Consider the following 13,723-nt stretch of genomic DNA (forward strand, 5'->3'; position numbering starts at 1 on the left):
TTTGTACGCCAGCCTACTCCTCCACCTCCTCCTTCTTCTATACGTATAACCCTTTGCCTCTCTCTGCCACCTCCGTCGCCTCCACCTCTGCCAGGACCCATAATACCCACACGAGAGAACATTCTTCTTTTACACCTGTACAAGCCCTTCTCTAACTTATGCATGGGATCCTCCCACAGAAACAATGCACCCGCTGTTCTTCCTTTTTCCTACCATTTCACTCCCCTCTAGTTCGATCAGTTCCATCCACCACCGTCGCTCCTGCTGCTAATTGAGGCTGTTCTGCTGGTTCAGAATCTCTTTTACACCTTTTCGGCCCAACTAAACGATCCTTTCAATTGCTTCAAAGCAAATTGTCCTCGATAACGTTTTATTAATTCTTTGATAAATAGATTGTAGTTAAGAGTGTACTGGTCCGCCGAAATTCGGGCGGACTCGAATGGGTTCGGAAGAATTTGGGCGGAGTCAGAACAGTTCGGACGGGTTCGGAAAAATTCGAGTGGCCTCAGGCGACCTCGGAAAAATTCGGGTGGGCTCGGACGCTTTGGACCTAACCTAGGCAAACATTCATAAGGGTCGGGTACCCGCCGATTTGACACGATTTCCCGGGTACCCGCCGATCCGACTCGATTTCCCGGGTACCCGCCCATCTGTAATTATAATTTTTTATTTTCCAAACATTTATAAATCATCTAAGATATATTAATAGCGTTTCTTCGAACACTTCTCCTCGAATCAGTAGCAAGATTGCAGCAACGTTTTCCGGCGGATCGCGATCGAAGAAATTCTAGTTAGAGGCAACAACGAATTAACTGTGCTTTAAGTGGCCGCGCGCCGGGGCGGTGGGTTTCGTGGAAACGTAGCGCGGAAATCTGGCCGAGTTAACTCGTTTCCCAGCGGACGACGCTTCGTCTTGGAAGTGCGTGACACGTTAAACAACGTTGCGTGCCGGCAACAATAATCAGGACACCAAGATCGCCAAGAGCTAAAGCCTCGACTCTCGGACGTGTCCATTCCGCTTCAATTTCAAGCCCCCGATTCCATTTCGCTTGCAACTGAATTTTCCACTCGGCATTGAATTAATCAAAGAACCTTCGCGTCCGTTGCATCCGAGAAAGATGATATCACGCTCGATGAGGCCGTCGTTCCCGATAGATTGACCAGTGGAAGCTGTCGGTCCTATAAATCCGTTCGATTGATTTCTCCTTCCTTATTTGCTCTGGACAACCTCGAAATCCCTCAGTTTCACACTCGACGTGAGATTGACCCCTCGTGCTTGACCCACGCTGCAGGATACGAGAACAGGGACATGGATTACCCGGTCGTTCGTTCGTCGGACAGGCTGTTTCTCGATTCAGCCGAATTTTCGTACCGTATATAGAGGTTTACAGCGATCGCTCTAGCTGCGGGGATTTCGTGAATGCGTCACTTTAGCCAACTGACGTGGAAACTAGCGCCTGTTCGATTTTCTTCCAGTAATAAAATCTAAGAGAGATTACGTCTGGTCAATCTTTCAACCTGTCCGGCTCGAACTTTTACACAGTCAGCAGCTCTCGATCCCCTCGAATCTTTCTTAGCATTTTCACTCACCCCTTCTCCCCGGGTGCAAACGAGTCATTACACTCCCTGCAATTTCTATGCAAAATGTAAAGAACAATTTTAGCTGCAAAAGTGTTTAAAAATGAATTAAGAGACTTTTATTAACCTGGGGTGTGTCTGCACCCCTGCACACGGAGGAAGGTTAAACGACGGCGTTTATTCGGTGGATTGGGTTCTTTTGAAATGACCACGATTAAAGGATGCTTTTTTTCTGGAGGCAGCTGTGGCGAACCGCGAGGGATTAAAGCGAAAATCTCGTTGACTCGGAGGTGAAGCGAAGCAAGATGATCTTTGCGGAGAAAAGGGAGGCGCTCGTGAGAAAGAGAGAGGTGCCCCGTCCCGTGGAGGCAGAAACGGGATTACGCGAAATCCCGGTCACTTTTCTAGAAAACGTATATCTTGCCCGGGATACGATTATCCGAGCCAGCCTCTTCCTTTCGATTTCGATTTCGATTTCTCTGCCCTCCCCTTTACCCTCGTCTATTCGCCACTCTGTTGAGCCCGGATCGTTCAAACAGTCATTTGCTAGCCAGCTGCCGGCGACTCGGTTTAACCTCGCCTCCTCTGCTCTCGAAAGCTATCCGGATTTAATACGCCGTGAAACGAGGAGCCTTCTTCGGGCAGAATTTTTCGATGCAACCCCTTGTAAAACGCCTGTTCGTGTCCTAGCACTCTGAGTAATTCCAATGATTGTAGAATTATTTAATGTTTCTTTAAAGGTACTTAAATTTCTTTACACGAGGGTGTAATTTTACTGTATGAAAGAAAAAAACTTTGGTTACATAAGTAGGATAACAGTTATTAACCCTTTTCCTAAGAAAGGGGATGGTATAATATGATAAACTATAATTTTGTTGGGGCTAAGAAAGGTAATTATATTTTACAGGGACATTATATTATAGTTGAATGTATAATTTTTAAACAAAGAGTTTCATGTATTGGAAGAATAATTTTTAAAGGAACTGTGTAAAATTTATAAAATGAAAATAATATGAATTACATTAGAATTGTGGCTCTCTCCATAGTCCGCTGTTCGAGGGTTGATAAACACATTATATTATATTTCTAACTTTCTTTACAAAAAGAGTCAAGTATATTACTTTGGGGTGTGTTTATACCCCAATCGGAATCGAATTTCAAAATTCCAATTATACGATAATAATAATTAAAATTTAAATTCTCATAAATTTTTAGGAGAACATAAAATTCTCCAAAAACCTAATATTATTAAATTAGCATATCTACTCTAAACTTGATTCAAATTGACTCTACTAAAAAGTATTATATAAAAAGAATCTTGAAAAACGATTCAACTCGTTCTAAATGTTACAGCATTGAAATAAACGTATCTACAATTTTAAACGAGTCGCGAATGTTAGCGAAATCCATGGAGGATAGTGAAGTAATGGTGGTTCGTTCGCATCGCGATATCTCGTTCGGAAGCTCCTTATTTCCCGGCGTCTGGTCCGGATATCGATAGCTATCTGCTGCCAGGAGGGAATTTATTTGCTTTCGCGAAAGCCGGCGTGCCTTTGATTTACAGGTAAACACCTCGCCTCGCCGCCGATAAGACTTAATTAAGTCGCGCCTGTTAATTAATAAGAGAAGCCCGTTCGAAGTGATCGTCGCGTTGCGCGGTATCCGATTGTAAATTCCTCTTCTTCCCTTTCGCTAACAAAAATAGAAGGGGAAAAAATTTGCAGGCAACAGGTCGGAAGGGATGCTCCTTCAACTATAATCCGATGCACCAACTAGAAATGTTAATGCGTGAATTATCGTTTAATTTATTTTAAGTTAAAACCTTTTTTTACAATGATATCTTACAATGTCGCTTTATACATTCGAAATAATATCGCCACGATACACCTCCTCTGTCCTACTCGTCGATCCTTCTATCGACGACCATATCTGTCCCCAAACTTTCCCCTCTTCTCCTCTTAAAAATCATTTATACCTATGCGGCTGTATACCCGTGTGTATGTTTGTGTGTCTGTCTCGGTTCGTGTGTTTTATACAGTCTACACGCTACTCCCTAATAATACTATTATTAGAATAACCTCCCCCTCCGTTCCCTCTCGCGTTCTTCTCGTTCCTGAATGCGGGGGTGGTTGTTCGCGAATTCCTCGCCAGAAAGCATCCCCTTCCGGCTGGGTCGTAGTCCGTCGTCCCGTTCGTCTAGCTTCTCAGTCTTTTTCGGGAAAAGTCACCCCTACCGCGAGTTCCCCGGGGCCGGCTCGATCGATCGTCGATCCTCTGCCGCCGGTTCAGTTTCGAAACCGTGACGTCCAAAGGCAGGAAGGGTTTTCAAGTTTGAAGGAAAAATTTTGTCCGACGGAAAATGTGAATTTTTTAAGGCGGAGGATCGAGGATCGAGATCGCAACCCTTTACCGAAGCGATCGAACCGATTCAACCCCTCTGCCCTCCCCGCCCCCAATTCCCCCTCCCTTAAAAACACCCTAAACATCGAAAAAAGAAAGGATCACAATGTGGTCTGGACTCGTGTTAACGACCGCGGCCGAGTCAATCCGCGATTAATTAATTAATTAGAACGATTAATGAATAATCGGCGATCGGCCGATCGGCGACGACGATAATAGTAATAAGAATAATAATGATAATCGTCATTTACGGCTATTAACCTTTTCGCTCGCGATAAATCGTTTTAATTACCATCGCTCGACTATCTAGATGCAAATCTTACGATGCGCAATTAACCGCTAATTTATGCACAATCACTTTTACTCCTCTCACCCGGCGCTTAGCCAGCCGTCCTCCACGCCGTTTCTATTTATTTATAATATTTATAATATTTATATTTCCATGTGTGTGTGTGTGTATATATATATATTTATTTCTGTTTATTTATATTCATTCATATAGATTTTGTTCATTTATATATTTATATACTATCATTACAATGATAACGGTACACAATCTCGAAGATACAAAATTTACAACGCCTTCCTCCGTAGCCGAATATCTCGTTTCGTTTTCACTTTATCCTCCTCCGTTCTGCATTTCTGGCTTGCTCCTTAGCTCGCGCCTCTCCCCTGTCCCTCCACCCGTGACCTCCTCCCGCGACAGGACGATCGACCCGATCTGGATTCACCGGAAACTCGATATAATTTACGGATTTACGCTACGTGGTTTTACATTTACTTGTCCGCTGGCTATCCTCTAACCGGTACGACACACGACGCCGCGACGTCTTCTCTCCCTCCACCCTCGAATAAATTAAACACCCCCGCCTGGTCCCGTTCAACGCAAACGCGAGCTACCCGCCTCACTTTACGTTAAACGCGACGGGGGGAAACACGAACGAATCCATCTCGAAGGGAGGCTGAAAAGATCGGCGCGGTTTGATAAAAGATTTTGAAAATTGCACGATGTCTCTCGATTCACATTTAAGACTAACGCGACTGCTCTCCGAAGATCGATTCCGATTCGCGAGGGTTTCATACCCTTTTCTTTCTTTGTTTTCGAATAACCGGTCAACCGATTATGTTCCTAATTTATTCGCTGATAAAGCACCCTGTGAGAAAGAATCGTCCTCGAAGGCTCCGCGTCGAAACAGGGACGGAGGGCGCGCACCGACGTGCCTCACCCTCCCCACATTCACACGTACACGCACATAATATAAACTCTTGCATTTAACCGTATAAGTGTATCTATATGTACAGGCGCGTATAATAAGACTCGATACAAGTTAGCTGACTTCGTTTGTACTTGGGGCCTGGGCTCGATGGCCCTACGATGAAACTTTACATATTTACAGCGACGCGAGACCGCAACAACAGGAGAACAGAAACAGAGAATAGAAACTAGAAGGGCAGACCTGTATGTGTATATGTGTAAGAAAGAAAGAGAGGAAAAAGGGAAAGAAAAAAAGAAATGGTGTGTTCTCAGGGTATACTTCCCTGTTCTCGAAAACCGTCTCCCTTTGTCGCTAGGAGAGAAAGAGAGGAGTTCGACTTCTTTTAAGTTTACGATAGAACAAGAGTGGTGGGCTGCGTCCTGAGCTGCTGATCACTCGCGATTCATGTGTACTCCGATCGCCAACCGGTCTGAAATCACAGAAGAAAAAAAATCCATTGTCTCCCTCTGTGGACAGTATCGACCCCTTCGCAAGAACGTCCGAGTCGTGCACTATTTCCTCGGTAAAAGTTTGCAAGATAGTTGGAGGGATTTTGCAGATTGGGTACTTACCATCGCATTCGTCGTGGCGGCCAACTGGAGACCCTGAAGACTCGTCATGTGGTGGGAATGGGAATGCGAATGCGAGTGGGGGTGGATCGGGGGCGGCGCCGGTGGTGCGAAGCCTTGATGAAGACCTCCGGCCACGCCGACGCCCGTGTGGTACATGTAGTGCTGCATCGCCGGGTGCATCGTGTGGTGATGCTGCGACGTGCCTGTAAAAACAATTGGATCACTCCTTTTGAGTATCTCCCGAAGAAACCTCTATTTAACCCTTGAGCCTGGGTCAGTTATGACCCCAACTTAATAATTTTCAAAGGCACCATATAAAATTTAGAAAATGAAAGTGATATGAAATACGAAAAAATTTTAATTGGGGCTATCTCCATGGTCCGCCGTCCTAATAATCTACCCTAAGTGTCTATAGGCGCTGGGGGCAGCTGGAAAGAATTAAATACCCAAGGGGGCTGTGGAACAGGATCAATAGGACCTGCAGTCCTTCCAAGTGAATTCTTTCCAGCTCTCAATGGAGCGTTCAAAGATTTTTGAATCTATGTCTGAAAGAGGTAGAGAAAGTTGGAGATTGAACTTACTCATTGGTGAACCGAAGCCCGAGTGGAATGGCTTGTTATCGAGATCGAGATGACCACTGGCCTTGATCATATCGCCCATCACGCCGCCGAGGCCTAGGCAGCCGCCGGCCTTCTTCTTCTTGCTCTTCGACGAGAGCTTCCTGTTCCTCGTCTGAATGCCCTCCTTCTTCATCGTGAGCGGCCGGTTCACCTGCAAGAGTCGTAGCCAACAATTCGTTGAGTTGAACGGTATATACCTAACGCGGCTTCCGATCAGTCGGCATAAACGATTAAAACGTTTCACGGGCAGACGTTCGAACAAGCGCGTCGAGTAATCAGGCTCTGTTTAATAACATCGAGCTGCGTTAACGAGGAGGGGAGATTCGAGCGTTAGACGATCGCTGTTCAACGGGTAATTAAGCGGTTTACACAGACTCGCGCGGCTGGCCAATTTGCATGCAAATGAATAACAAGGAAAAGTTGGAGATTCACGGTTTTTCTCCCATGTCGAAAATGCTCGTCCGCTCTGCCAGACGGAACGGTAATTAATCCCCCGGATTCCTGGTAGTCTACGAGACTCTCCGCACTTAACGAATCGACAGGGCAATTTTCGTGCCGCTGCGTCACCGTTGCGAACTCTCAATCTAATATTCGTAGCCGCCTAATGGGGAAGAGAAGCGCGTTTGGTACCCTGGAGACCTTAAGTTGGGTCGGCGGCCGCCAGGTGTCCGCGAGGCTCTGGCGATTCTCACTGGTGGTCGATCGTCGTACGATTAGTATTAATATAGCTTCCGAAAATCTAGTACGCTGGGGTGGGGGTCTAGTATTTCTAAACGAAATTCAACCTCAAGGAATTTCCTTCCCCTCCTAAGAGCCCTACACCCCAGTTTAACCTAGCTTCTTCCCATACTTAACTAAATGAAAAATTGAAAATTGGAAAACTGAACTTGAAACGGGTTGCAATAAAAATAAAAATACTTCGTTGTCCCTACAAGGGAAGACAGAAAGAACGGAATTCGGCGAGAAGGCGAGTTTCGCGCACAAAGGGTCCGACGACACAACAGGGGTCGGGCATAATTCGACAAATTCGAGCAATTGCGTAATTCCGAAAAGTGTCGTTGACCGTCTGGACGCGTTGGCTTGGGTGGCGGTCGAGAGGAAGAGAAGAGCGCGAGTCCCCCGGGGTCTGGGGAGGAGGACGAGGGAGGATGATGCCTCGGCCGCCACCTCCAGAGGCTCGTTCGCGCATCCCGCAATACCAGGAACCTTTTCCTTAAGTTGGCAGTTGCGTCACGTCGCGGCAACTACAAAGCGTACGCCTCCTCCGCCCCCTCCTTGCATTTCCTCCTCCTCCTCGCTGATGCACACCACACTTGCATACCTACTTATTTCGTACTTAACCCATCGTACGCGCGCTCCTTTCATTCGGCCCGATGCTAATTTAAATTCTTCTACTAATCTGTATGTTTATGAAATTGTTCAATTAATTGGCTGGATCGATTGATCGGACGATTGGAAAGGATAAACTGCGATCGCGCAAGGCGATAGATCAACCGCGGCACATAGTTTGAAGAGTGATTTGACATTCAGGTTGGATCGCGGAGATGCACCGTGAATCACGGACAATGAGGCGGCCCCATGAATAAACAAAGGATTATTAAACGCGCATCAACTACGTACACGCACGATTGGAACTTCCTTCTGCTTTCCTTTCATCGTGGCACCTACTACCAGAACCTAAGCCAAAGACCAAGTCAATTTGTAGTTTAATGTTACTCGTGCTGTGCCTTCTAATTTCAACGCCACTCGTAGGTTAAAAAATGAAATTTTGCAGTAGAGAACGGTGGTCCACGCGTGGTTCCTTTGGCAAGGATTAAAATAGGAAGAAGCGCGAAAAGGCACAGTACGTATTTTACAAACGAGTGGACGGATGAAGCTTAATGAGCTCGCGAAAGCTCGATTTGAATACAATACGAACGCGGCTTTAATAGGAACCACAGAGGGACCTGTTGGTGTCCGAAACTGTGCGAGGTGCAAAAACAAAAGAGAATCGAACGAACAGAGGAAGAAAGGGACTCTAACCGATGAGTGAGAGAGAGGTAGAAGAAGGGTTGCCCGGGAGATTCGAATGCAGATTGATGTGGTCACACACGATGCAACCGCACACCGATTGCATACGAAATCGAAGGACCGCAGAACACGAACCAGCCAGGTGGGGTCAATGAATGAAAGATTGGAGACAAACCACGCTCGTTCGAGTTTCCTTGCTCGATCTGCAGGCGGATCGTAATCGATACGGACGATTCCCTGAATTCGACCTGTTTGATCGGTTCACATGTAGAGATTCATTTTTTCGTTTATCTAATTTTAAGTCTCGCTATTAGGATTGAAAAGTAGAAATGAAAAATGATTACAGTTTATAGTATAAGAAATTTCGGGTACCCGACCCGACTAAATGATTACCCGGGTTGAGTTGAGTCTACCCGACACGATCCAACGCAATCTGTCGCGACCTAACTCAATAGTAATTCGATCCGACGGTAATTTGATCTGATACAACCCGCCTCAATGGTAACTCGATCCAATACGACCCGACCTGACTGTAATTCGATCCGACGCGACCCGACCCGATGGTAACTCGATCCGACGCGACCCGACCCGATGGTAATTTGATCCGAAGCGATCCGATTCGTCAGTAATTCGATTCGACGCGATAGTAATTCGATCCGATGGTAATTTGATCCGACGCGACCCGACTCAATGGTAACTCGATCCGATACGATCCGACTCGATCATTACCCGACCCTACCCAGGTCAAGGCCGGGTACCCGCACACCCCTAGAAAAATATGAAAAATTTTACTTTTCATTACTCTTCGATTAGAACGAAATTGTGTTAATTTCAATATCCACACCGATGTTCTAGATATAAACGTATGTACGGCGAGTTAATCTACGAGTAGATTTATAAATTCGCGTGTGTGGGAGTGGAAAGGATGGAGAAGGGCGAGAGGAGGTACGCACAGAGGCAGGGGAATGTCTCGTCCAACGGTTCATCAGGGGCATATCAATTGGCGCGAGCGGCCCTTTGCGTTTCTTCTTCTTCGTAACACGATTTTACAACTTCCTCGCAACACACCCGATGCCGACTGTTCGACGAACCGAGTGAGCGCGCTTTCGCAATCCGTGACGCATCGCGGGATCGAACCGTGATTTATCTGCGAGTTTAACTGTACGAACGTGACCGGCGTGCCGAATAAAAAGGAAGTGTGAGAACCTTCGCGAGGATTATTCAAATTTCCAGAGGACGTATTCCTCGTATTTACACCTTTAATCGTCCCGTATACAAAAGAAGTCTCTTGAAACTTTCTCGATGGAACCACATCGAAACTGTAGAATCCATTTGTGGAAGCCCGAGTAATTTCCTTTACCAGTCGTCCTCGCAGAAGCAGATGCATCTGCCGGTAAGCCGTGTGCCTAAAATTATATTTCCCTTATCGCACGATCGTTGCCCGCGTGCGCCTTTCCAAGCGGCGACCACCGATCGAGATCCATATCGGAAAACACAGTGCGGGGCTCTGTTTAGAAATTCCCTGAGTTCGTTCGCTCTCATCTCCCGCCATTATACTTTTCCATTTTAAATTTAAATCTTCCCCGACTCGCTTTCCTAGCCGCGCGGACCTTGTTTAACGGGTCGCGTCTATTATTCGTTTTCGCGTCGAACGAACCAACGGACACCTCCTTTCCCTCCTTTTGTCCCGGATTTTTACACGAAACGTCCGCGCGATCATCGTCCGGCGATGCGGGGAACCGTGTAACGCTAGAAGGTCGACGTTTCAGGTGCCTCCGGCTGGAATCTAACAATGTACCGAGATGCACGAAACGCAAAGTCCTTCTACGAATCGTTCGCGCGGACAACGTCTCCGATTACGACGGGATCAATCGAACGTCGATAAAGTGGATAAAACGAAATTCCTCGGGGAAGGTTGAACGAAAATTGAAAAGGTAACGCGGGAGGATGGGTACCCATCGCGACGGTTCGGTTCGAGGAATTCGTACGGTGACCCCGGGAACCCGACAGTTCGGGCGACGCGGCGATTAGCATATTTCGAGCACCCGGTAGCTCAGCTCCGAGCACGAATAATCCGTGTATTTTCGAACTAGCCTGGCCCCGTGTTCGTGCGCGAGTTCGAGCATGGACGCTATCGGTCTGCTCTATCTTAACGACGCCAGATCTGTCGTTCTGTGTCTCCCCTGTTCCTGCCTCCGCCCTCCTTTCTCTTTCCCCGGTCCGGCATCTATCTCGGACCCGAGAGACAGCCTCGTAGCCGAGCTACCCGATCTGGTGGCAGGTACAAGAGAAACTGCCGGAGACGTTGCTCTCGAAATGATTGATCTTTGCTCGGTTCCACGGTTACATACTTGGTAGCTGATCGATTTTTCTGTCCGCCCGTCGCGTTCCTTTCTTTTCCATCTGCTCGGTGATCGCTTTAATTTACCAACGATGCTGTTTTCTCTCCGGGTATTAGACATTTTTTTTCTACCGTGACGACAAAGGTCCTTGAACGGTCCAGGGGTTCGAGGTTCGCGTCGACTAATCCTAAAGCGAGTCGGTATCGTCCGATTGTTCGGTCATCGACTATTTCGAGCTGGCATGCTTTACCCGGGACGAAGAAAAGATATTCGGACAGACGCGGTGCCCGAGACTGTAACGTGTCGGCTTAACGTCAGCGAAGACAGTCGCCTATTCCATCCTCTCCGGTCCGCTTACCCACACGCGCCCGCGCCCTCGTCCTGACACACGTCGCGGACCAACGACGGATGTTGTGCGATTATTATAATTTCGAGAAGGAAGGCGCGGAGGCAAGTTTGCGAAACGATTGCTATTAAATATACAAAGTGTAAAATGGTTTGGGTAAGCTGGGAACGATAGGATGGCGTGCACTCGCGAGCAGGGTAGCCGAATTTATTCCCCCCGGAGCGAGTAACCGCGTCCCCGTGTCGCTAGGCATTCGACGACGCCCGGCGACGGAAGGGAGCCGTACGCTTAATTAATGATTACCAGGAAACGTGTCTGGGGTCCGGCCTTTATGCCCGGCATTAACCACCATGGTGTTCTTGCGGGTATCTTGCACACGGTGTTCCTGGCCGTGCGCCATCCCCCATGGTCCTCCTCTACCTCTGCTTACCTTCTCCTACAGATCCACACTCGGATAAACGTCGACGTGCACGAGAAAACGCGAATTAAGTCCGGCAACTTGTCGTTCGTTTAATAGATCACCTGTTTCACTTCGTTCTCTATCAAATTCATGGAAAATAAAGTCGTTGCTGATGGAGATTAATCAATTAAAAGGTGTGCGGGTATCCGAAAATTCAACCCCACCCGACTCGGCGCTACGCGACCCAACCCCCACCCATCCTTATCCAACGCGACTCCACTTTTTCCTACTCGACCCTACCCGACCCTACCCGACCCTACTCGAGCCTCGAGTACCCCCACAACCCTATACCCCACCTATTAGATTCTAATGAAACTAACCACGTCCCATCTCCCTAATTCGAATCTGGACCACTCGAAAGAGAGGCACGCATCTACGAAGAAAATCGGAAATAAAACGCAAGGAGCTGCGCGAAGCGACGGTGGCGAGCATTGCGATGAGATAAACGTAGAGATAAACTGGAAGGAGGGAAAAAAGCCGCGTAAATTCAGACGGACGATTTGCTCGGGGATCGAGCTCATTGAGGGACGCGCGTGCATCGATGCAGGGGGAGGGGGCGAGGAGGTAGAGGACAGTGGGCCTCATTGTCCCCTCGTGACAACGGGAAAAGAGAAACAGAAAGACTTCTGTGACGGGGAGCAAGCGTAACGAGTGTTCAACGGAGAAATCGCGAGCCAATTAGCGCAAGCCGCAAATGAATCGTCCACTTCGTCCGCCTCTCTGCCCCCTTTTCACTCTCCTTATCGAGATCATAAGAGGGAGATCGCACGCTGGAAATCAAGATAGCACGGCCAGACGCACTCGCGGTTAACTTTTCAGCGAGTGACTATTTTTGTCGCGCGATCGCGGATCGGAGGATTTTTTAGCAAATTGTTCGTCACGTTAACACCCTCGCGCAAAAATCAGGCTAAACGACCCACGCCTTTTCAATAGACTCTTGGAGGGGAAAAAAATCACAGCACAAAGCAAGAATTCCCCGCAGAAGAACAGACGCAACGCGTTCCTCGTCTATTAAGGTCGACGCCCACGCGCCGCTAGTCTGGCGAAGATTTCCGCCTCGACTGCACGTCGCGGCGCTCCGTTGGAAGGCCGGCAGCCGCGCGATCTCCTTGTTCCTACGTGAAATACCGAGTTCCTGAGAAAAACTCGTCTACCGACAGGATTTCCTCTCTACGTCGCTGCTCTTCCGCCGCTTCCTGTGTCACACGCCGTTGAGCACGCTCCACCTACTCGTCGCGTACTCGTGTCCTGGGGGATACCGAGCGACAAAGCTCTTCGCACGTCCGGCGACGCGTGGAACACCCTAATTGTTGGCGCAACACATCCTCGAGTACTCTCATTGACCCCCCCGCCGAGTGATTCCCTTCGGGAAACGCGGATAAATTTCTCGCGCAATGGTAAAATTTGTTGGAACTAGATTTCTCCGAGAGAAGGAGATGAAAAAGGACGGAGGAGAGATCGGTTCCATGCTGGAGCGCCGACAATGGATTTCGAGAGGCCGTCAGCGACAATGGCAATCCGATATTGCTGCGACGATCGGTGGCTTCGACGGTGGCCAAAGAAACGACCTTTTGCCTCTGCTATTTACCGACCAAGAGCTTTTATTATGTGGATCTGGTATCCGTCGTTTAATACCGTGCCCTCTCCTTTGTCGGTGTCTCCCTTTTCAGAAACATTGTATCGGGTGGCCTAGCGCAAACGATCTTCCACCTTCCTTTCTCCCTTGCTTTCAATAGCGGTCTACTTCCTCCGATCACGATCGTCCCTCCTCGAAACGGAAGTATCCAGGAACGTCTCCGCGTATCTCTTTCGAGTCGGGTTAGTTTGAATGAGAAATAGAGAAACTCTCGGGAGGCTTGTCCGCGAGGAACGAAACGAAGGCTGGCCGATCGATCGATCGACGGTTACGTGGACGATTATTAATGATCGATTACTTACGTTGTGTAGCTTGTAGTAGAGGCCGCACGCGTTGCAAACTGGCTCGCCGGCCTGATTCCTCCGCCAGAGCGTGGTGGTCGCGGTTTTGCAGTTGGCGCAGCTGGTGCCCGCCCGTCTCGCCGCACTCTGCAGCGACAGTTTTGGAAAAGAAAAGAAACAGATATCACACCCGTAATCGGAACGATCGTACCAATTACGATA

At 48.0% G+C, this 13,723-nt stretch overlaps 1 protein-coding gene across 4 annotated transcripts in view; it reads right to left on the reverse strand.

Moving 5' to 3' along the window:
* Positions 1 to 4,477: 4,477 nt before the first annotated feature.
* The window catches only part of LOC114879162 (GATA-binding factor C-like), a 47,274-nt gene continuing 38,028 nt past the window's right edge, over positions 4,478 to 13,723 (reverse strand). For 2 of the 4 annotated variants that reach the window (XM_029193802.2, XM_029193805.2), the window contains 4 exons: positions 13,523 to 13,657; positions 6,388 to 6,577; positions 5,807 to 6,009; positions 4,478 to 5,664 (listed from right to left, as the gene is read on the reverse strand). In XM_029193802.2, coding sequence (XP_029049635.1) covers positions 5,638 to 5,664; positions 5,807 to 6,009; positions 6,388 to 6,577; positions 13,523 to 13,657 — 555 coding nt within the window. In that variant the 3' untranslated portion in view covers positions 4,478 to 5,637. The remainder of the gene's footprint in view (positions 5,665 to 5,806; positions 6,010 to 6,387; positions 6,578 to 13,522; positions 13,658 to 13,723) is intronic. The other 2 variants (XM_029193803.2, XM_029193804.2) reach the window with 2 other exon arrangements.

The sequence above is a fragment of the Osmia bicornis genome, chromosome 16 (assembly GCF_907164935.1).
Source record: "Osmia bicornis bicornis chromosome 16, iOsmBic2.1, whole genome shotgun sequence".
Lineage (NCBI taxonomy): Eukaryota > Metazoa > Arthropoda > Insecta > Hymenoptera > Megachilidae > Osmia > Osmia bicornis.